This window comes from Haliotis cracherodii, unplaced genomic scaffold (genome assembly GCF_022045235.1).
Source record: "Haliotis cracherodii isolate W230 unplaced genomic scaffold, xgHalCrac1.p SCAF_11, whole genome shotgun sequence".
Taxonomy (NCBI): Eukaryota; Metazoa; Mollusca; class Gastropoda; order Lepetellida; family Haliotidae; genus Haliotis; species Haliotis cracherodii.
Genome location: NW_027266266.1, coordinates 5,529,040 through 5,554,839, shown reverse-complemented (window position 1 = coordinate 5,554,839; position 25,800 = coordinate 5,529,040). Strand labels below are relative to the sequence as shown.

At 42.1% G+C, this 25,800-nt stretch overlaps 2 protein-coding genes across 2 annotated transcripts; one reads left to right on the top strand and one right to left on the bottom strand.

The window, feature by feature from the left end:
• Positions 1–1,241: 1,241 nt before the first annotated feature.
• Positions 1,242–19,285, top strand: LOC139456142 (uncharacterized). Its single transcript, XM_071237679.1, has 10 exons — positions 1,242–1,412; positions 8,143–8,415; positions 8,772–8,917; positions 9,918–10,056; positions 12,042–12,182; positions 13,190–13,408; positions 14,610–14,744; positions 14,909–15,082; positions 15,474–15,567; positions 17,592–19,285. Exons 1-10 carry the CDS (start codon positions 1,334–1,336, stop codon positions 18,331–18,333), a joined length of 2,142 nt encoding a protein of 713 aa, XP_071093780.1. The 5' UTR covers positions 1,242–1,333; the 3' UTR covers positions 18,334–19,285.
• Positions 19,286–20,336: 1,051 nt separating this feature from the next.
• Positions 20,337–24,324, bottom strand: LOC139455288 (uncharacterized). Its single transcript, XM_071236840.1, has 3 exons — positions 24,023–24,324; positions 22,567–22,926; positions 20,337–21,186 (listed from the first exon to the last, which is right to left on the bottom strand). Exons 1-3 carry the CDS (start codon positions 24,264–24,266, stop codon positions 20,975–20,977), a joined length of 816 nt encoding a protein of 271 aa, XP_071092941.1. The 5' UTR covers positions 24,267–24,324; the 3' UTR covers positions 20,337–20,974.
• Positions 24,325–25,800: the final 1,476 nt, after the last annotated feature.

The following is a 25,800-nucleotide window of genomic DNA, read 5'->3' as shown; positions in this document are numbered from 1 at the left end:
CGTTTTCACGCCCAGCGAGAAAAGTTATCTCAATTAGATTTCAGAATTTTTGTATTTTATGTGAATACATCTTGAATTACTTTCTATATTATTTCTACATAGTTATAATTTTCAGCAAGCCTGCGAACAATAGTCCCGTCAGCACTGTGAAAACTTGTACGTGAGACCTATTTCGCTCAAGATGAATTGAAGTTGCCCAATGAAGCACATGTGGTGTCTTCTTGGGCAAGTGAATTTTTTCGAAATATGCCTCTGTTCACGAAGCAGTGAATGGGTACCCGGTAGGAAGTGCTGGTGATGGGTCCGTTAACCTTCAATCGCCTCTAGGCAGGTTGGGTTGTATACTCCTCAGGGAATGAATATCGAGTGTACACTGATCCACTGAAAACATTCTCTCAGCGTTTTGATCATGATATCCAGCATCATTATGATGATGATGATGATTATACTACTACTACTACTACTACTACTACTACTACTACTACTACTACTACTACTACTAGTGTCCGAGTAAACTCAAGCCAAAATAACAGATTCGATTGATCGGCCAATCGTAAATTTTCAGAATGCATACTTTGACCTTGTATTAATTGTTAATTATCAGTTTTAATGAAAGAACTGCATGATTTCTCTTGAATTCGAAGTCGGGCGTTATGCCATTATAAAAAGAAAAGGCTTTATTCTGTCAACCTATTACGCCGTTACATAACGTTTAAAGTAATTCATGAAGTTAATATCAATGTAAATATGGCGATGTAAGTATATTTCTCTGTACGTACTGTATAGTTATAAGTTTTCAGCACCTATGTGAGGACTACCATGAAGACAATGTCTGCGTCCATGTTTGTTGTCAGCGACATGACGCTATGATGGCAATATGTGCTTTCGTCATTCGGCCATTGTCAAGCACCTGTTCCTTTGTGTGATCACGACCGCCAAGTACCACGCACAAACACCGAGATGAGACTTTACCTTTCTACATCACCAAGACAAACAAACACAAGTCCAACACAAACCCTCAACACAGCTCTCATCACCCCAAAGACACAATCCATCCGTCTTCACAAAAACTGGTCCGGCGTTAATTTGCCTCTGATGATCATTCCGACAAACCTCGCAACATTTCACAACCACGATCCGGATTTCGTTTCGTTGTGAGGAAAAATTCCCTGTTTTATATTTACCATCCTTGCATATACACCCCGGTATAATTGCCACCCCTCAAACAAGGAAACTCTTGAAGCCCCCAGGGTAAACATCCTTACTTTCCTCGACATCTCGTCTGTCCGGCTGTACCTCGCTGACTCGCGGCCATGCACGGCGGAGCGGGAAAATGACCGAAACGAAGGCTTTTTACTTATTACAATATATTCTTATAAGCATCGCCGTGATATACTGTGTCGCATGTCAAGGTAAGTTTATTCAAAATAAGATTTAATTTGTCCTTTGGGTAATGTAATGAAATGACTCAATGAGTGATAGAAATATATATATATCTTTTCGCAACATAAATTATGCTTTAAGTATATGATATTACATACCATGAAAATATGTAGATGTGTTTTGGAGATTCAACTGTTTTCAGCACTCACGCGAATACCTAATGTCGAAAATACTAAAGCCCACGGAGTTATTGAACTTTGAACATCCAGGATTTGAAACCGTTATAGCTTTAGGGTTACAGATACGTGAACAAACTTAATGTTATATCTGAAACTGATGGATACACACGTTTCAGTTATCTTACTGTTGTTGTAGTCAGTTTTCCGTTGCGAATCGTGGCGAGCCATCAATGCCATAACGGTACTTGGCGTCAATCCCGTTAGTTACTGTGGTCTTTGTGTAGCTGTGACTTTTTAAAATACAATATACTGCAAATACGTACTTTCTTCTAGTTAGCAGTCGATTAGCAGGTACATGTATTTAAAGACTTTGATTCTACCGGATGTCCTCGACCTTCAGAGACTTCAGAGATGTGTAAAATAATAAGGGCATGTTGGGGTAAGAACTTTCATTGAGTGAGGACCAAACATTCGCAAGCTCCGACGTTCATACAGTTTGGCCCTCAACCTACGAAGGGTCATACTCCAGTGAATTCCCACAAAGTGAAAGTCAATTCTTAAAAGAATATAGCAAAGTGAAAATTCAAAGTGAAAGTCAAGCCTTATAATTTGAACAACCCTATTCTATAACTCAAAGAATGTGTACACAATTTCATTTAGTACTAAATTTCATTCAGCAAAACAGTCTGGTAAATTGAATACCAAGGAGGACTATTCCATTGAGAACAGTTTCATGCCAACAGTCAGACACATTGACAGAGGGGCGACAGTTGTTAGTCGCCGTATTGTGTGTTATCCAGCACTGGCGGACACGAACAACCAACAGAGTAAATGTCTCTTCTGTGTTCACGGCGGGTAGGCCATGTTTGACGTGTGACGGAAGCAGACAATGGTATAAAGTACAACACCGACAGTTAACAAATAGCCCGCGCCGCCAGTAGTTTGTAGATACATTCACTGATATAATTTAAAAAAACCCAAGTATTCCATCCTGCATAATTAGTTAAGCGCGTAAAATAACGTGACAAAAGATTATGTCATGCGCAATATGTATCACATGTGAAATCATTGTTTGAATATATTTCGGTCTCTTTCTTTACATATCTAGTCTGTTCCTGGTTTCCAGAACATTGAACATTCAATGTTGAATGTAACACACACACTCCCACGCACGCTCGCACGCACGCACGCACGCACGCACGCACACGTTCGTGTGTTGAACATACCCTTCCTTTCGATGAATATTTACCTTCTATTGTAATGTTCCAGACCACTCGTTCACAAGAAACAATTTCTTATATGTGATCCTACTGATAAGTCAGTGTCTGATTTGTTTTAGACTGACTATTCTCTGGCGTTGACGTTTCAGGTTATAACTTGACTTGCCTTTGCATGTATTTGTGACGGGCGCCACCGGTGAGGCAGGATACGCTCATCTTTTCGCGAACACCTGGTATCATCACTATTTGACGATGAAGCACAAACAAATGTTTATGATAATGGAAAGAGCTTGGTCGCCTTTATTTCGGGCACCGACAGAAATGTTTTCAATTTTGTCTACCAACATTTCAGTTCTGAAAATCAGAGTCCTTCATTGGGTGGAGGTCAAACTATATTGAACGTCGGAGCTTGCGAGGACGTCCATACAATGTTTGGTCCTTACTCAATGAAGGTTCATCCTCCAGATTTCACACAAATGAAAGTCAATTCTTATTATGTTATATTTCTTTTTTATACTTCAAGAGATCTGTACACAAGTACACAAGTAAATAAAAGCGCAAAACCCTTTCCTTAATAATAAGGAAGGTCCGTAAAAGCAGCTCGATTGTAAGATTCGGACTAAATCATAAGCGTTTGTTTTTTCTTCACGATCAAATAGAGATGATACCAGGTGTTCGCGAAAAGGTGAGCGTATCCTGCCCCACCGTAGACTTCATGTTTACAACTATAGCCATGCAATAAGCAGCTTGTTCGCAAAAATAAATACAATGTAATTCCTCAAAACGTGAAGTGATATGAGCGTGTGTATGTTGAAATTGCTGTTTCGTTACAACAAATAGATTTGAATAATATCATCATGAGATGAGAAATGTCGATTAAGGACTACCTTCGTAAGCCACAGCGACAGTGCGTCGTTGTACATTTACTTAAAGTTAAAAGACGTCGAAATATCCGAAGTGATTGAGAGATTTCCGACGTTGTCAATGAACCGTTATGCAGAAATGCTGAATTCAAGATTAAAGCAAATGCTCAGAAACAACGCTTCTGTGTTTATTCGTGCAAGGGAATTGCCAGGAATTTCCATTGGTAAGCGTAAGTAGTCCGTCTGTGTTTCCGTACTTTCCAGAATATACTGTGTCGGTCACACGTTGTGAACGCCAGTGTCGTGGTCATGGACCGACCCCTCGACCAATGACAAAGTCGTAATCGTGTAAACAGCACATTAAACATTATCTGGCTTGGGATGTGCGAAATTCGTGTTTTAAATTGTGAAGAAATTCGTCACCAACTTCGTTTTGATTGCACAAATTACAAATTGTATTGATAACGGGGGTAGTGTTCTTCCTGATTGGTAGACAAGAAGTTGTGAGAAATTGTAATTTACTTGTCAGAAAGGATGGTACATACACGGTATGTTTAAAGAAGGTAAACGTAATATGAACATGAGATATTTTCATTCCAACCTATTTACAAAATGACTAAATATATCAGCCATTTTGCAAATGGACTGAAAAATCTCTCCATTAATTTGACTAAATATTTCAGCCATTTTGCAAATGGACTGAAAAATCTCTCCATCAATTTGACTAAATATTTCAGCCATTTTGCAAATGGACTGAAAATCTTTCCATTAATTTGACTTAATTTTTCAGCTATTTTGCAAATGGACTGAAAATACTCTCCATTAATTTGATAGATTGACTGAAGATAATTGTTCAGTTCATAATGGCTTAACAAAACCACGGTAGACTAAAGCTGTTGGGAGAAGAAGCCAGGTAAAGATGATCATTGCTGAGCCAATCATTCACTCTCATTAACATTGTAATCTCTCTGGTGTTGCAACCACACCCAGAGATTAATAGTACACTAATTGTGTCTACTCGATCGAATGTCTTCATCTCCATATTGTTCAAGTGGTGCTGGCAGAATCGGTAGTGGGTTATACAGTGTGTTTTCCTAATGCCCATTTGAAGATGCACTGTAAGTGATATTTGTCCCTCTATTCACGAGGGTGGGACATACTTCAAATTTGGTGAGATCAACTTGAGATTTCTTACGACGCATTATCGTGTCCGTGTTCATAAACCGGTCGTGACTGCCCCCTGCCCCTAGGCCTATACAGACAGGTGTTTGATGACCGGTCACGTGAGGATGAAGGCCACTGTCATGGCGGAAGAATCATGTTAGGCTAACACTTGACGCCCTGAAGACAAACTTCCTCTCACTGAGTGTACTTGTCTGGGTATGTGTTAGAGTCACCAATATATTGACATATTTGGAGTAGGATGGACTTTATTGGGGTTCACAGACGATATAGCATTATTTAGGGTTCATTTGAATGAAATTGATGCCACTTGTGATGAAATGTCTTTGAATATTCTTAATGTTGGTTTACCTCCTTTTATACATCATGAAATTTACATCTGATCAAATACAATTTTATATGTAATTTTTTCACCTTTTCGCGACCACCTGGTATCACTACTTCATTAGAAAATTGGAACCGCCTCCGTGGTCTAATGGTAAGGCGTCCGCCCTGAGAGCGGAAAGTCCGGGGTTCGATCCCCAGCCGCGTTATACCAAAAGACGTTAAAAGATGGTACTTGTAGTTACCCTGTTTGGCGCTCGGCATTAAGGGGCTAAAACAAGGACTGGTCGGCTCGGAGTCAGTATACTGTGTCTGAGTGGGGTATTCATGTTAAACTGCGGCATGGTATCTCAGTGAGCTAGCACTATAAATCGGCATCAATCCGGACTAGTACAAGCAGCCACCCACACACATATACACGTGCATGCACGTCGCTATATAAGTGCAATAATCTTGGACGCGACGTTAAACCCCATTTCACCTCACCTCATAGAAAATTGCCTGTGATTAATTTTGGAATTACAGTAGACTCTGCTTTTGGCAGATATTTAATGGTTGTTGAGAGTTTTGTCGCTTACATGTGGTTGCCTTAAAAACTGCCGGGAAAAACATGATATTTACTTAAAAAATAGATTTGACCATTAAACTACAAACGTTATTAAAACGGTCCAAGGCTGCAAACAGTCGCTGAAACACTGCAAACGTATGGTCCAAAACACATCTATGATACCCGTATCAAATGCATCATCATCGGATAGCTATTCCTTGTTCGTTTCATATTAAGCCACCATCACACATGGGCGTATTCCTTCTTTTGCCCGAATGCTTAGCTGGAAGGTTTATTTTCCTTATGATTGATGATATGATATGAGTGATGACATAGGACAAGAGTTGACACATCTGAACACTTGGTGGGTGATGACATAGGACAAGAGTCGACACATCTGAACACTTGGTGAGTGATGACACAGGACAAGAGTGGACACATGTGAACACTTGGTGATTGATGACACAGGACAAGAGTGGACACATCTGAACACTTGGTGGGTGATGACATAGGTCAAGAGTGGACACATCTGAACACTTGGTGAGTGATGACATGGGACAAGAGTGGACACATCTGAACACTTGATGGGTGATGACATAGGTCAAGAGCGGACACATCTGAACACTTGGTGAGTGATGACATAGGACAAGAGTGGACACATCTGAACACTTGATGAGTGATGACATAGGTCAAGAGCGGACACATCTGAACACTTGATGGGTGATGACATAGGACAAGAGCGGACACATCTGAACACTTGATGGGTGATGACATAGGAAAAGAGTGGACACATCTGAACACTTGATGGGTGATGACATAGGTCAAGAGCGGACACATCTGAACACTTGGTGAGTGATGACATGGGACAAGAGTGGACACATCTGAACACTTGATGAGTGATGACATAGGTCAAGAGCGGACACATCTGAACACTTGGTGAGTGATGACACAGCACAAGAGTGGACATATCTGAACACTTCGTGGGTGATGATATAGGACAAGAGTGGACACATCTGAACACTTGGTGAGTGATGACATAGGACAAGAGCGGACACATCTGAACACTTCGTGGGTGATGATATAGGACAAGAGTGGACACATCTGAACACTTGGTGGGTTATGACATAGGACAAGGGCGGACACATCTGAACACTTGGTGAGTGATGACACAGGACAAGAGCGGACACATCTGAACACTTGGTGAGTGATGACATAGGACAAGAGTGGACACATCTGAACACTGAGTGGGTGATGACATAGGTCAAGAGTGGACACATCTGAACACTTGGTGAGTGATGACATAGGACAAGAGTGGACACATCTGAACACTTGATGGGTGATGACATAGGACAAGAGCGGACACATCTGAACACTTGATGGGTGATGACATAGGAAAAGAGTGGACACATCTGAACACTTGATGAGTGATGACATAGGTCAAGAGCGGACACATCTGAACACTTGATGGGTGATGACATAGGACAAGAGCGTACACATCTGAACACTTGGTGAGTGATGACATGGGACAAGAGTGGACACATCTGAACACTTGGTGGGTGATGACATAGGACAAGAGCGGACTCATCTGAACACTTGGTGGGTGATGACATAGGACAAGGGTGGACACATCTGAACACTTGGTGAGTGATGACATAGGACAAGAGTGGACACATCTGAACACTTGGTAATTGATGACACAGGAGAAGAGTAGACACATCTGAACACTTGATGAGTGAAGACATAGGACAAGAGCGGACACATCTGAACACTTTATGACATATTGCAAACAGGACAAGATTGGTCACAACAGGAAGATGTTACACGAAAATGACAATGGTCATGGCAGTGGGAGCTCAACATTTTGTGACTGTGTCTGCCATTAGTGCCAAGTTCTGTTTAGCACCAATTGTCACGATTGATGGGGTGCCAGTGTGTATGGTGCTTTATACTTTGTACACATACCATGTTTGTGTCTCTATAAAGCAACACTACCGTATGCAGCTTCACTAACTACTCACAAACAACTGTCATCAATTATCTACTGCTCTGTTATTGTTTCATTAGTCTGCACGAGATGATTATTTTTCTTGTATAATTAACACAATATAGTGTTTTCTTAGACACCCTTGATAAAGAACTACTGTCCATTCTATAGATGTACACTCAGTCAAAAAGGCAAAGTAGGGAGATTGTCGAGATCACATGTATCATCTTTGCTGCCACCAATCCTAGTCTAGTAATACACAAGATGGACAATCAAGGATACAATCAGATGTGATATAACTGTCATAACGCGATAGAGAACATGCACGTGTTATGTTCTATATCCACAAGCAATCCACTGCTCACAAGGCTCCCAGTTGTGTGACAACTGACAGAGCCCTCACACATGTGTGATATGGTATAAAAATGGTCAACATTATCAGTTTATATTTTGTTGTTAGGATCTGCCGACCCATGCGATGATGCAGAAAACGTCATACAGCTTCCGGGTGCGCGGAAGTGCCTGTCCTATCGCAATGACGCCAAGCACTGGGTGGAGGCTGCAAGTATATGTGAGCGGGAGGGCGGCACCTTGTACCGGATAGATGAAGGCCAACTCGGGGCAGGGTCGGGGTTGAAGCAGTGCCTCCTCTCTACACCGGACACAGGAGGAAAGCTGGATTTCTGGATCGGCGCTACCAGTGTGTGGAGCCCGCAGTGGACGTGGGTCAATGGTGAGATGTTTTTGCCTTGAATGATATTGGGTAGGAGCTACACGGTGAACTGATAGGACTGTTTGCTTGACGTACTACTTCCTGGATAACAGGGTAGCCTAGTGGTTAAAGCGTTCGCTCGTTACGCCGAAGACCCGGGTTTGATTCCCGACATGGGTACAATGTGTGAAGCCCATTTCTAGTGTCCACCGCCGTGATATTGGTGGAATATTGTTAAAACGGCATAAAACCATACTCACTCACTCACGCTTGCTTTTTAACTATTTTCAAGGCGAACATGAAATATTTTTATTACGCCTGCTAAGAAATAATGGAGATACATTTGAACTATATTGATGCCAAATTCTGATTTTCAGGATCGTATCTGAACCCGTTGTTGGCGTGCACACAAAACTACTCGGCGTTGACGGTGCCGTCATTTGACGTGTGCAGCAACCACCTCAGCGTGGACTACTGCGTCAGTATATGCAGACAGGAGGGAGCGCCCTTCTCAGTAATAGAGGTCAGTCTAGTTAGCTTTAATCGGGTAAAAGTGTTGTTCGACTGCTTTAAACTAGCCGAGGGCCACCATGTCTGACAGTCAAGAAATGACCCTACGCCTTGCACACGGTCCCCATTAATGGAACATACTGGTTGTCTGATAAAACAATCCGTGTAGTGGTCCCACTGCTACTGGAAGTACATTGTTAGTTCAGATGTTATTGACACATCGCGCGCGTTTTTAGGGGGGAGGCTTTCAATACCCCCCACCCCCACCCCCACCCCAAACCCCGCGCTTGTTTCACTCCCAGTTAAGAATTTTTCAAATATTGAAGACAGATGAATGGAATAATGATGGAATAATGGAGCGAAGTTTACTGATTCGCGAGAGCACGATAAGCTGAAACAGCTGGAGAAAATACCAGCGAGAGTGTAACGTCAACTTTTCCTGCGACGTTACTATATTATACGTTACATTACGTCAGCATTACGTCAGCAGTGTCATCCAACACGTGGAACCGGTACACATCGTATGGCTTTGTGTTAATGTTATGATGTAGAACAAAATTTATATGGATAAAAAAATTCTTAATGGCTGATGTAGAACCATATAGATAATAATTTACTTTATGGCTGATGTAGAACCATATAGATAATAATTTACTTTATTGCTGATGTAGAACTATATAGATAATAATTTACTTTATTGCTGATGTAGAACTATATAGATAATAATTTACTTTATGGCTGATGTAGAACCATATAGATAATAATTTACTTTATTGCTGATGTAGAACCATATAGATAATAATTTACTTTATTGCTGATGTAGAACCATATAGATAATAATTTACGTTTTGGCTGATGTAGAACTATATAGATAATAATTTACTTTATTGCTGATGTAGAACTATAAGGATAATAATTTACTTTATTGCTGATGTAGAATTATATGGACGAAAATTTACTTTATGGCTGATGTAGAACCATATAGATAATAATTTACTTTTTTGCTGATGTAGCACAAGAAGGGGAGAAAACACCCATGTTGCTGGTGTAGCTATCAGTTCGATGCCCGCGTCATCGGCGACTGTCCCAACAGGAACTACACCCGGGGGCCTTCAGAATGGCTGTCAGTATTCTCATCTTTCCCGAGGTTCGGTAAGTTTATTCTATCAGTGTTTTGTTATATTACATGGTTTTTTGTTTGTTTGTTGTTTAACGCCGCACTATTTCAGCTATGCGAAGGCGGCTTGTAAAGTATCGAATCTGGACAAGACAATCCAGTGATTGATATTATGAGCAACGATCAACGCCGCCGAGGTGCGATGACATGCAATCAACGAAGTCACCGAACCTGACCACCGGATCCTTAAGTCGACTCTCACGGCCAGCAGCTGTTGCTGGGGAGTCATTCCGGGTATCCCCATGGGGATTATACCACACTGTGACACACTGACAGCGACACACTGACAGCGACACAGTGACATCGACACAGTGACACACTGACAGCGACACACTGACATCGACACACTGACAGCGACACAGTGACACACTGACAGCGACACACTGACATCGACACACTGACAGCGACACACTGACAGCGACACAGTGACACACTGACATAGACACATCGACACACTGACATCGACACACTGACAGCGACACACTGACAGCGACACAGTGACACACTGACATCGACACAGTGACACACTGACATCGACACACTGACAGTGACACACTGACAGCGACACATGACAGCGACACACTGACATCGACACACTGACAGCGACACAGTGACACAGTGACAGCGACACACTGACATCGACACACTGACAGCGACACACTGACAGCGACACAGTGACACACTGACATCGACACAGTGACACACTGACAGCGACACAGTGACACATTGACAGCGACACACTGACATCGACACAGTGACACACTGACAGCGACACACTGACACACTGACAGCGACACACTGACACTCCTAGGAACTCTTGCATAAGCTTTTGTTATGGTAATCATATTACAGTTAGTGATTGTTAAAGTGAGGGTGTGAATGTCAGCAATATCCCAGCTATATTACGCCGGCAAAACAGACACATTTTTTTATGGATAACAACTTCTTTTAATACTGGTAATTCCCAGTATTAAAGAAGTTGTTATCCATAAAAAATTGTGTCTATCTTGTCATTAGTCAACTACTAAGTAATACCTATCAAACAATTTATATCACGCCGGCCCGTAAATAGATCAATAGAAAAACCAGTGCCAAGAACAACGACCCACGCCATGTGGGCCATCTTGAGTTAACTATTAAAGTCAAGTTTCCACCCTTGCCGAACTAGGCTGGTATTATGGAGTTACATTTTGGCTGGACAAACGAGTCTATGCATAGTCCAATCACAATCTCGCAACGAAATCGAAATCCGGTTCGTAAACTGTCGTGCAGATGTCGGTCGATTGCAGGTTTTGCAAAGCATGTGCACCGCTTTGTTGTCAACAGATATTTTCCAAATCTTTCCATGTTTGTAATCAAGGTGCTCATGTGATTTAATGCACTTTGCGATGTAAGACCCGTTTTATCACAATATTGATCTTGATTATCGATCAGATCGTCTTGACTGGGCGCCGCCGTTTTCTTTGAAGCAAATGCAAGTGATACGAAAGGGGAGAGGCATAGAAATGACATAACTCATAATAATCACTGGTGGCGCTACGATCGAGCCCAGGAATTCCAGCCTAGTTCGGCAAGGATGGAAACTGGACTTTCAGAGTCAGTGAACTCTCTTGCCTGGGAAAGATGCATGTTGGCACGATGACACATTTAATTCTATGTTCAGATTTAGTGGCCTCTTACGGGAACGACTCGAATTCCCACAAGGACTCGAATTCCCACAATGGATATTTTTATAAAGGGAATCACTGTGTGTGTATATATATATATCGTACACCTGTCTTCGGGTATAGGGCAGGTATTTTTGGCGTGTTAGTCTGTGACAATTGGAGTCCTTCCGTTAGCAGAAAAACCTGATGTCAAACATAGAATTTAATGTATAGTTTGTTGGCATTGCAGCAAGTTATCGGATCAGATGTTTAAGATAATGTCAGTGACAGATCAAAGTTATTTTATTCAACAGGTACAGCTATTGTGTTAAAGAGTTCAGAAGCGTTGTCTCAGACAGAAACGTTGTGTGCCCGCGTCAACCTCGACACAACGACGATCCGGGAGCTGTCTAGCCAGTCCTGCTTCACTCGGAACTACTACCTGTGTAACCTAGGTCAGTGTCGACGTTGCTGCTACTACTACAACCAACTCTGTTTGAGCAGTCATCTTTGATGACTGTTAACACTTGCCACAGTATTCTGTCATTGTGTCTGTATTTCATGTCTTTACGTTGCACTCATAAGCCGTAGAGTTACTAACGACATGGCTGACTTATGACTTTCAACACTCTTATTCTTTAAAACCTCAACGAGGAGGGAGCACGGGTGGCCCAGTCGTCTAAGGCGCCGCGATTCGCTGTGCAGAGTTGCGTCCCTTGGGCACGCCAGAAACCTATGATTGTGGGTTCGCCCCGATTATGTTTCTTGGTATGTCAGCACCATACCCGTGCTCCTAGGTTTCGCCGAAGTTGTAAACGTCCGAGACCTGCATCACTTCGGGCTTTCCTCCCACATTAAGCTGACAGGCCGTGATATAACTGGAATAATGTTAAAAGCGGCGTTAAACCCAACTCCCTCACTCACTCAAACGAGGAATATCAACCACGTCACGCCTATTTTCATTGTTCTTCCATAGCCATTTTCCGCTTGTAAATATTTAACGTTTCAAAGAAGAATGAACTAAAAGATTCCATCTGTATGACGGCGGTCTGCAAATAATCCAGTGTGCATCCATACACCCAATTGGGATACGATGACATATTTCAACGATGACTCGAACCCGATCTCGTTAGTCGCCTCTTGCGACAAGCATGGGTTGCTGAAGATCTATTCAAATCCGGATCTTCACGGGAGAGACAGGCATGGGTTGCTGAAGACACATTCTAACCCGGATCTTCACGGGAGAGACAAGCATGGGTTGCTGAAGACACATTCAAATCCGGATCTTCACGGGGGAGACAAGCATGGGTTGCTGAAGATCTGTTCTAGTCAGGATCTCCATGGGTCGTATGTAGGAGAGAGTGCACCCAGTAACAACATAGTCGTTTTCTTAGAACTATTTTGAACCGAAATACATCTTAATCTCCACTCCATCTATTTTAATACGTTCCTACGTTTTCAGGAAACAAGACCGACTGTACACTGACACTTGGAGGTCAGTGTGTGTTTGTCGGTCAGACATGGGTCACGTGGTTTGCTGCGCGTGCAGATTGCCGCCGTCGAGGGGGTGACCTCTTGATTGTGGGCGAGCTTGTAGACATGTATGAGATCATCCCTTACATCAAGCTGAAGAAGAACTACTGGATTGGGGCCTTCAACCACGTGTGGGACTTCCAGCCAGGTACTTCGCCCTGATTACGTTTCTAGGTTTGTGAGCACCAAACCGTGCTCGTGGGTTACCCCTCTGGGCTTTCCCCCCACATTAAGCTGACACGCCCTGATGTGACTGGAATACTGTTCCAAAGATGTCCAACTTTCTGTTTTTGAGTAATAAACACAATTCACTCACACACTCCAGCCAGGTAATGTTATTAACGCCGCACTCAGCAATATTCCAGCTATATGACGGCGGTCTGTAAGTAATCGAGTCTGGACAAGACAATCCAGTGATTAACATCATGAGCATCGATCCATGCAATCGGGATACGATGACATGCATCAACCAAGTCAGCGAGCCTGACCACCCGATCCCGTATCCATATCTATATACACACATATATTGCATGTTATTCCGTGGCATTTGATCGGCTAACCAAGCAATTATCTTTGCGTTTATGAAATTGATTACGCCACGCCCACCATCTGTCTACTGTTTCTTGATTGGGTGATAACAATTCGCGGGACTTGTGTTGCTGTTTTGCGCTGAATGATTTCGCACTGTTGTCTACAGTTTTTGTGTTATTGATTTAATAAGACGTTTCCGAATTATTATTGTTGACGAATTCGTTTATAAGAATTGATGTCAAAATGTTTTTTTGCGTTTATGGAGTGATAAACGCCAAAACTAGTGTGCACAGTTTGCGTAAATATACACACGGTTTTTAAGTTTATGCCTCCAAACGCAAAAAATATTGAAGTCAATTCTTCATTAAAAGTAGTGATCATCCTTAAAACATCATCACGTGTCAGTATCACATCTAAATGCCAGACCCGTGAAGATCCGGGGTAGAATAGGTCTTCAGCAACCCAAGCTTGCTGTTAAAGGCGACTATGCTTGTCGTAAGAGGCGACTGACAGGATCGGGTGGTCAGGCTCGCTGACTTGGTTGATACATGTCATCGTATCCCAATTGCGTGTATCGATGCTCATGATGTCAATCACTGGATTGTCTGTTCCAGACTCGATTATTTACAGACCACCGTCATATAGCTGGAATATAGCTGAGTGCGGCGTTAAACAAGAAACAAACAAAGAATTGTAAATGCCAGCAGCTACATAATCGCACTCACTGCTTCCATCAACACGTGGATGTGACGTATAAACATAAAGAGAACATGTTAAACCCTCATTCATTTACTAACTCTTTCTTTCTTTTCTTGCAGGTAGTGACGTGTTCCGGCGCGTCAACAACTACGTGGCCCAGGAGACGTCGTGCGGCCACCTCTACAACGAAGGCAACACGTGGCTGTGGTCGGACACAAGCTGTGACTCAAGGAAGCCGTTTTATTGCCAGTTCGGTTGGTGCCTGTCTCCTATTTGCTAGAATTAAGAAATAAACGACGTACAATAAAACAACGCAGGGAGAATAAACCATCTTATCTGGTGTGTACAAACAAAACAACCAACCTCACTCCTGTATATATATATGCATATATATGTGTTGTTTCTCGACGTCCTTCAGATAGCGTTAAGTACGCCAACGTTCCGGCATCCGACAACGACTACATCTGCCCTTGGGATATCAACCCCCCAACCCCCGTCATCCCGACAGACCTGCCCCTCACCAGAAGTGTCGTCTACAGCAACGTCTCCACCACGCCGACGCAGCCAGGCGCCATCGTCGGTGACGATTCAAGTAGGTCAAGTAGAAGTCAGTATTTAGTGTGATGTAAATGTGTGTGCCTGTGTGTGGTGTTAGTGTGTGTGTGCAGTGTGTGTGCGTGTTTGTGTAGTGTGAGTGTGTAGTGTGAGTGTGTAGTGCATGTGTGTGTAGTGCATGTGTGTGTGTGTGTGTGTGTGTGTGTGTGTGTGTGTGTGTGTGTGTGTGTGTGTGTGTGCGTGTGCGTGCGTGCGTCTGTGTGTGTGTGTGTTACTGGGACATGATATTTTGGTTGAGGTTTATACGAATATCCACCACGTTCACCGAAGAATGTTATTTTTGGGGTATTAATTTGTATATTTTCTGGCGCTACATTTTCCAAACAATGCCAGTCCCTGATTTTGAGAGTTGTTTCGTTCTGCCCTAGGCTCGTTCCCCCTGGCCGCAGTGATCGCAGCTTGTGTTGCGGGGTTCCTCATGCTGCTCTGTGTCCTGCTCTCGGCCTTCTTCGTCAGACGCAGGTAAAGTATGTGTGAGGAGTGAGTGTCGAGGTTTAACACAATTCTGATCAGATTTCTTCTTATATCCCAGACGTCTAAGGCGCCGCATTTCGCTGCGCAGAGTTACGTCCCTTGGACACGCCAGAAACCGGTTCGCCCCGATTATGTTTCTTGGTTGATTCGCACGATACCTGTGCTCGTGGGTTTCACCGAAGTGGTAAACGTCTGAGACTGCATCGCCTGTGGCTTTTCCCCCACACTAACCTGACACGCCGTGATATAACTGGAATACTGTTAAAAGCGGCGTTAAACCCAACTCACTCACTCACTCACGCTTATATTCCAGTGTATCAGGTTAGTAATACAGAGAAAAGGTATACATATACATATATTCACTGAAGCCTAGACATTCATTAGTAAAGGATACGCAAGCCATTGCTTACATAATTTGATATTTTAGAAGATGTGTATAGCTACTCAACATAAGAGCTACATACATGTCAACTGTTGGATATTTACAATAGTAATGTGCAAGGAGTGAGTGAATACGGTTTTACGCCGCTTTTAGCAATATTCCAGCAATATCACGGCGGGGGACACCACAAATGGGCTTCACACATTGTGCCCATGTCGGGAATCGAACCCGGGTCTTCGGCGTGACGAGCGAACGCTTTAACCACTAGGCTACCCGACCGCCCCTAATGTGCAGGGAAAGTCAAACGGGGGCTAAAACGAAGACCTCTTCCTTGAAACGCACGAGCACAGATAGTATAGAGATTGATCGCCTACAGGTGTACTTACTATACGTTTAAAGATCCACGATTCGACTTCATTTGAAAACTCGTCACGATATGGCTGAAATATTGCCGATGTGACGTAAAGCTTTAACTCACTCACTCACTCACTCATTTGAAAAAGGGGGTGGCTGGTATGTTGATGTTGTGAGAATATTCCATCATCGTGTAGGGGCGGTCGGGTAGCCTAGTGGTTAAAGCTTTCGCTCGTCACGCCGAAGATCCGGTTTCGATTCCCGACATGGGTACAATGTGTGAAGCCCATTTCTGGTGTCCCCCGCCGTGAAATTGCTGGAATATTTCTAAAAGCGGTGTAAAACAATTCTCACTCACTCACTCAGTCATCGTGGCATGAGGTCATCTTTTTCGAAATACTACAAATGTCGTTAACCCGGACGATAGCGTTCCGGAAAAGCGTCCGAATAAACAAATATCCGTATTAAGTAATCGTAGATGCGTTGTGATTTCCTTTGTACATACCAACATGACCACAACACGATCGTTCGGAAGATCGGGTTTCCAGATTAACGGGGTCCAAACTAAGGTATTTTCTCTGTACTTCATATATACACAGTAATACCGTGCGAGTGAGAAAGTGATAACCCATATCATAAGGAGAGCCGTGGGTTACAACAAATAAGTTTGGAATTGGGGTCGTATCGAAAGTACCCAGAGAAACACTTGAAATAAATAAATATACCAGTTTCTAGGTTTTAGTATCCTGTCACAGAGGTGATACCATAAGGATCTCCAAAATGTACTTGGAACGGGGGGAAATGTTCCGCGCACCGTTAGACCAGCTTAAATGTATGCGCGTGTCGTTTTTTTTTCAGTATTTGTCCCAGTGGCCCACCCGGCCTTTCTTTGTCTGTAAAGAGATTACTTCCCAGGGTCTGCTCTTTTCGTAGTTACCATAATGTTTTGGATTTTCGATATTGGTCTTGAAGTATAATGGGTCAAGGATAGACCGTTAAATATCACACCAACAAAGGATCTTTTTACAACTTAAAATGTCTATAACATTTTTAGTTTGGTGTATTTTTTTTAAGTGTTTCTTGTGAATGCAAATTTCAAAAAGGAATCGCGTGGTCAGCCCCTAATGGATTATGGTAGGAAATTACGTTTGTACCCGGTTTGGACGTGCTGAGGATATTTTCTACAAACACGTTCCCAGTTTTATAACTGTAATCAATACCAACACTGAATTATGAACATTATGATGTTATTTATATCACTATTTTTCTTCTTTAGACAATGGCTCGCCAAAAAGTTCAGCCGAAAGTCCGACCGTGTGTTTGGTGGTCACCGTTTACCCAGACGTTTCTACCATCGGTGGAGTAACGCCTACAACTACTACCCCGACCAACTCTCCGACGGCGGATGGGAGTCCGTCTCCACACACCACACCGGGGTCTTGAGCGACATGAGCGTCGTCTCCGCGCCCTCCCCGGGGGGCTATGTGAGGGAAGGGTACGAAAACCGTGGCCTCACAAGGGCGTACACCCTTGCCTCTCCGGCCGACCTGGATGCTCTTTATGCTAATATTAACAATAAGGGAGGAATAATCAGACGCTCTAACACCAAGGCAAGCGGTCACAGCTTTACGACAGTCGGACACGCTTTAGGGAGTGGAATAGCGGCTACTTCCGGTATAGGCGGAAGTGGCACAGATATTCGTTTGCAGCAGGATCTGGACAAGACACTGACCTCTATCCACCATACAGGGTCGCCAACATCCAAGGAGTATATGACATTGGCAGCACATATGAACATTTTTGAGGATCTAGGATCTACAAGATCTGCTACCCGTACCCGACCAGAAGTTGCCTTGGTAACTAATGATGTTGACCTCAATTTTACTGTTAACCGTGCTATTACCAAGAACAGAACCGGCAGTGAGCATTCGAGCGAACGCACCATAGAAGAGATTGAACTACCTGTCGGGACGACCGTTGAAATACCAACAAATTCGTCCGACTTTGTTCATTTTTGAGTAAATTGAGAAAATGTAACCATCATGGAATAGGACGTTAAGGTGTAGGTGAAAAGAAATATAACAATATATCTCCGAAAACTTTGAACGATTTCCTATAATATCATTCAATAATTGGAATTGTTTCTTTTATCGCCGTACAGATATATGATAGTGGGTACATGCGAGTACCTATACGGTAAAAGGATATATATCATGCTCAAGGCAAAGCACAGCTTTGTGATCTTGCACAACCCAAGTATATCAACATCCACATCCACACCAGCTTATACATAAGATACTGTCGACTGTACGGTTCATGAGTGTTCTGTTCGGTTGTCATTTAGTAATATAGAAGCCTAATGATAGTACATATTATCGTTTCGTTCAGTAACTAAAACTACTGGTGATGTATGTTAAATGTCGGAGACGATACTCCTCTCCAGTCTTATCCTTAAAATTAATATTATTGAACAATGTCGGTCATTAATAGTGTTTGATGTGTATGTCAAATATGAATAAAAACATTATCTGCAATAGTACAACAGGTCACCGACAAGAAGGAAACGGCAAACTTTGTTCCTCTGACGAAATGGTCCAGTATGTCATTTCTGGGAACATGATGGGTAGACACATTGTACCCGAACTGGGAGTAGAACTCGTGGCTCCAGCGTGACGCGCCAGCTATTCAACCACTAGGCTACCCCGGTGTCACCGCTAATGTGACGTAAAGAACTTACTACATGTATTTATTTGGTAAGCCATGGGACACTGCTGTTAACGGAGACATCTTCAGTGTCCAGCGTTGGTTGTATTACTATGTACATGTATATATTTGTATGCAACTTGATAAGGTCCACATTATGTCAAAACTCAACGGATCTTATTCATTATCAATTTAAACTTTGATCCCGTTTGTAGCATGGAAACATCTGTATATCTATGATTCACCGTTATTCGTTTTTCAGACGGTAACAAAACTGTACCTAGTGAATTAAAAAATAAATATAATACTTTAATGTCTGAACATGAATATGTTTTGAGGAGGAATAAAACAAGATGAAGGTTAAACATGTTTCGTATTCGTACAAAATCACAATTTATAATCGATAATTTATAAAAACAAGCTGTGATTTTATGTAGCCAGCTGTGCCTTCTTTGCCATGTAGAAGTAGGAATAATACCAAATGGGACTTTAATAAATTACTTTTTGTGTTATTTTGTAGATTTAACTCTATTTATACATGCAATACCTAATCAGCATACATGTACCAAGATTAATATATCCGGGACGATGTACACTGGTATCCTGTAAATAATGGAAGTAGTTAATGTGAATTTGTTTTACCGTTACCGCCGTGTATCATGAAGCCTTAATTTACCCATCTTATATGTTATGTTGCTCAGGCTTTGATGCGTTGATCAACACCCTGTGTATTTATACACACATGGGTTTGACACCATACCATGATGTGGCCTTCGTTTTTAGAAACTATTCCAGATAATCGCCACCTATGTGTTCATCTCGTTAATGCGTTTGTTTGCCATTGTAAATGCTCTGTAGTGATGTCTATTTTCCAATAAATACTTATACGTTCTGAAACCATACGTTGTGTAATTGAATTATAAAACAAATCTGGAAGGAAAACAGCTTTGTGAATGAAAATCTCATAACCTCAAGGGACAACCATTTAATCAGCCTAACCACTAGTCCCCTCAAACTGGAAGCGGCGTGTGCAGTGGTAGATCGAGACAACGGGAATAAACAATTGGTTAAATTGTCTCTGATAACTGAGTGAGCGAGTGTTGTATTTTGACCGATTTTTTGTGTAATGCAGTCATATTCCCGCAAGGGAATCAAATATGGGCTTCACAACTTGTACCCACGTGGACAATCGAACATCGGCCTTCGGCGTGACGAAAATTGACGTGAAGCTTGATTTTTGTCTAATTGCCATAAACGACATTGATTTCTTCTTTGAGAGGCATTTAGAAGTTGGCGTACTCAGTAAGGATAAGATATATGGATGAACAACTTCTTTATTACAATCAGGAGCGACGTTTTGGTGCAGGTTCTACCACCGTTATCAAGCAAGTGATGTACAGAGTATGGTTGACAAGTATATACACAGGAGGCAGTGCTTACACAGTTGAGTAGGTTTAAGATGCAGTTACACTGTTGGAGTGGAGAAGTCCGTTATGTACACAGAAGGGTCAAACATTTTGGCCGGTGAAGCCCGAAGCCTGAAGCATTGATTTCTAAGATTGTTTGTTTATACATTCACGGGGCGGAGGGGTAGCCTAGTGGTTAAAGTGTTCGCCCGTCATGCCGAAGGCCCGGGTTCGATTCCACACATGGGCACAATGTGTGAAGTCTATAATTGGTGTCTCCCGCGGTGATATTGCCGGAACATTGATAAAGGCGGCGTGAAACCAAACTCACTTAGTGAGTAACGGGTACTGATTTGTCTTGACTGACAGAAACGGAACTCTTCAAGAATTTAATGTTTTAAGGTCTGTACATTTTTCCATTAAAACTAATCAAGTTTTCGTTCGCTTGAATGGCAATTACTTAAACCTAATTGAATTATTTTATTCAAGATTATTATAAGTATAAGATAAGATTGTATCTTTTTTTACTTTATTTCCTGACTGGAGCTGTTCATTTGGCGGGACTCAGCAGGTGCCCCGAGAACGTAGACATACCATTCCCAAAGAGAATATCGTGTGGATTATCTGAGGAGTGGCGAACCCACACCTCATCCCCAACCTTCAGGTCGACGATGGCCTGGGCGGAGGAGGGTTTGGCCTCAGAGCCAGGCTGGACGTACCCTAGACCATTAGCAGGTATCCCTGTTGATGCTTGCCCTGCCACTGTAACCAAAACATTACAGTCATAAACTGCCTGGCAAATGTACACACTGAAAATTGGATTTGACCCCCAAAATACAAAGTTTATTATAACGTTACTCGGCTGAAATCAGTCCCCGAAACACTGCAAACAGGGTCCAAAACACAACTATGATTCCTGTATCAAATACATCATCACCGAGTAAACATTTCTTCTTTGTTTCATTGTTAGTTACCACAAAACATAGGTATATACTTTCATTTGCCCGGAAGTTTATGAGTTTCCAATAATCGTCGCGCTTTCTGAAATATAATTCGACAGTTGTAAATTCTCGACACCGCGTGGTCCCAAGTATGCAGTGATTTATCTGGGATTTGTTTGTTTGTTTGTTTGTTGTTTAACGCCGCACTCAGCAATTTTCCAGCTCCATGAAGGCTGTCTGTAAATAATCGAGTCTGGACCAGACAATCAAGTGATTGACATCACGAGCATCGATCTACGCAATTGGGATACGATGACATGCATCAGCCAAGTCAGCAAGCCTGACCACCCGATCCCGTTAGTCGCTAATATTCGTCATCGAAGGTACCTGGTATGCTGTACTGCTTATTAAACGGCGAAACGACGACTAACCTTGACCTTAAGGTACCCAAAACAGTTTTTTTCTTCGAAAAAGGTAATATAATGATTAACTGTGTCGTAGGGGAATCTCATTAAAATCAGATCCTAGAACGACCTTTCATCCGACCAATAAGAGCGTCGCTTACCAGATCATGAAAGTGTCAATTGGAATGTGATTTCTAATCATACAGCATCGACAACTTTAAAACGGGGTATTCCGAACGATATTTACGGGCTTAACGGCTGAATCTATACAATCTAGACCATATATTAGCCATTCGAGAATGTTCTTTTGTTCAGGTTTCAGATTTTTAAGCGAGAATTTGTCAAAATATGTTTCAAAGCGTAGTCGCCAATTTGAAAGTAGTGCCGTAAATTCACGAGAAAGCTGCCTTCTGATTGGCTAATGTCGACTTCTTGTCAGTAATTCCATTGGTCGGTCAGAGTTCGAAAGCTCGGTCTGACGTTACCCGTAATGGGATGTCCTCAGAACTTGGTTTAGCGGCAGCGAGAACTAAGATCTGATTTTAATGAGATTGTATCGTACGGTACACTATGCCTTGTGAACGTTATTATATAATGAAACACTCTGGCAGGTCTTTATTTGGTACACTGTACCGCTTTGGAAAAGTGGATAGACCACATCATTTTGAAGGTAGGTACCATGTTATGCAGTGCCAAATGATGGCATATGATGAGTACTGGCAACAAGGTACCATTCATTTTGATGGTCTTTCATTACTGTCCTGGTAAAGTAAACTGTGCTAAATTGTGCTACTCACCTAAATATGATGGTGTGGTGGATAGTTGTCTTTTCGCTCTACTGTTGTATACTTCAGCATCGAATTCTTCCCCCTCTTCATCCTCAACACTTCGCCCAAATCTTGATCTGGAGGAGAAAACTCTCCCGATCTGTACTCCGTTGTTGACGATCTCAAGTTGGATTCCTCCATATGACCCGATTGAAAGAGAGAGCTGGTATGTCCCGGCCTGAGGGCAACGAAACACGCCCAACCTTGCGTCATATCCGCTCCCTTTGTTCAATATGACGTCATCGAAGCGGATAATTTGGCCTTTGCCAAGACCAGAGAGATTCTGAGAGATCCGAGCATTAAAAGCCACAAAAGCCACAGGATTCGTACCTTTACGAAGAAAAAGATTGGAATTATCATGAGTTTATATATTTTGAGAAAGTGACTTTTTTATCATTGGATAATCATATATTCTTTAATTCATAACTATACATTTTGCCTTTTGTGACCAGATTAGAACTACTAAAAATAGAGTATAAAACAGTATATAGATAAAGGAGATGAAGTCATAACAGGTGACCCACTTCATAATAGGGTTTTTGAAGTGTGAGAATATATTCAGTTAAACACATGTTAAAAAAACATTGTTATTTCAAATATGTATATGTGTATTTACTAAAATATTATCTATACATAGACATGTGTAAATAAATAATGGTTTAATCATGTAAACATTTGATATTCTGCCATACACTGCATTTATAACGTATGCCAAGGTGAGTGGATTAGACTTACTTAGTCTCTTAAAATATATGATTGTCATAAAACAAGCAACTCCATTTAAGTTTGAAAGGAGTCCTAGTGAGATTGGAGAGTCAGAAACTGTTGAAAATCTAGACTTGCTTCAGTTAGACTATAGCATTACAGTAAGGGCAGGGCGGGAATGGAATGATATGGTTCAGGGACTGTCAGACAGGCTAGTGATGCTTCATATACACGTGTGTGTATGCATATCCCGGATGTACACGAATGTACTGTCTTCCCAACAGAGAGCTACCCGTGAAGATCCGGGTTAGAATAGGTCTTCAGCAACCAATGCTTGCCGTAAAAGGTGACTATGCTTGTCGTAAAAGGCGACTAACGGGATCGGGTGGTCAGGCTCGCTGACTTGGTTGATGCATGTCATCGGTCCCAATTGCGTGGATCGATGCTCATGATTTCAATGACTGGATTGTCTGGTCCAGACTCGATTATTTAGCGACCACCGTCATATAGCTGGAATATTGCTGAGTGCGGCGTTAAACAACAAACCAACCAACCAACCAACCGACCAACCCAACAGAGAGCCATACTCAAGTTCCAATACGTAATTTGTATGTGTCAGTGATGGGTGCCCCCTGGTCTCTACTATTTGATAGTGATTCATAAACACATGCTTCGTAATTAAACAGAAATAATTTCATGTGTATTACACAGTGTACCGTACCTGTTCCGGAAGGGTTTGTGGGTAGGTTGGCAAACTGGTACTGTAGATTGTTGAGCATAGATTTTATACCAAGTACGTCGGTGTTGAGTTGCAGGATGAAGCCGTCCCGATCGTGGTCGGTCTGAAACATCGTGACCGGCACCGGAGTACTACCCGTTATTGGTGTGGGGGACATCTGATCGCCGATAGCATCGCCAACAGCAGAAAGAAGTACCACGACAACGAGCTGCGTAAGGCCTACCATTCTGGGACAGATCTATGGCGAGTATGTCATATGATCTATTTACACACTGGTAGAGAAACAGATATGACGCCTCTGATAAGAACTGAGCCATAACGTGAACACCCAGCTTGCCAGTTCTCATGCCATAGTTTAGAAAAGATTGGAATGAATTATATTTGACATTTGATTATGATAATCATAACCATTTTAATGTCCTGTGTTAAATATGCAATTGTTTTGTTCAAACTCACCTTGATCATACAAATAGATCGCAGATAAAAGTATTACCGGACAGTGGTGCTAACATCACTGTTTCATTAAGGTCTTTCGTATAAATAAAAGGTCAAAATTTATTTCCATAATCCTAGGAAATCTTGCCTTTTGTACGACACCGACTAAATAGCATGTGTTCATGAATCACTATCAGTAGTGAGTGGGTGAATGAGTTGGGTTTAACACCGCTTTTTACACTATTCCAGTTACACGACCGCGCGTCAGCTTGATGTGTGAGGAAAACCCGAATTTTGAAACGTGGGATAGTGGTGTACAAAGTTTAAACATCAAATGTTTTGACAGAACTGAAAATGGTTCTTTTCGCTTGTCAAAATGTCTTGTGGACACTTTTTTGTCATCCTGAATCTTTATGCACCTATCTAAATATGAAACAGGTGATGCAGTTTTAGTGGTCTCATACATTCTTTAAGATCAGGTGGGTAAATCTGGGTAAGGGAATATCTAATTTATCATTACGCTATCTGTTTCGTATCTTTCTCGAAAGATGGGCAGCATGTCATCTTATTTAATGTCGATTTACGGTCAGTTGTTCTGGAGAGGTCGTTGTGAAAAGCGGAATCTCATTTCGTCATGCAGCATTTTCGTATTTGATGTATGACTTCAAGGGACTGTACCACCGAGTACAGCGTGTTTTGTTTCTGTGCTACGTTGTGGTTGCTCTGGGGGTGAGTGGGTGGGTGAGTGGGTTAGTGAGTGAGTGAGTCAATTAATATTTATATTTATTTGTCACATCGGCAATATTTCAACCATATCGTGACTAAATCAAGTTTCACAGTTATAATACATAAATACAGACTATAAAATCTTTCGACAAAGGACAGTAAAAGCACTATATTATCACAGATATAGTCCTAAAACTAGTCATTAAAAACTTGATTATTCATAACAATACATTATAAAACTGGGCTAGAGATCACCAGCAACCAAAGTTAGGCCACCATACTAGGGACCATGGGGACTTCCGGTACATCTGCTTCCTGCATGGTACCCCAGCAGGATTTACACCATCCCTCTGGCTACTGGTGTTTGTTAGTAAGTTAAGCCAAACATTTAAAACCAACAAGTATTCTACGCATAAAACCATGGAAAGGTGAAAAATACTTTGAATGAAATGGGACTTACGTACCCTCTCATGAGGACAAGCTCTGGGGGTTGAACACATCCACGGTAAGCTATGAATGTCGTGAGAATCGAGTAACGAGGACCGGGTGTTCACGTTTTGTGAGGGCGGTGGGGTAGCCTAATGGATAACGCGTTCGTT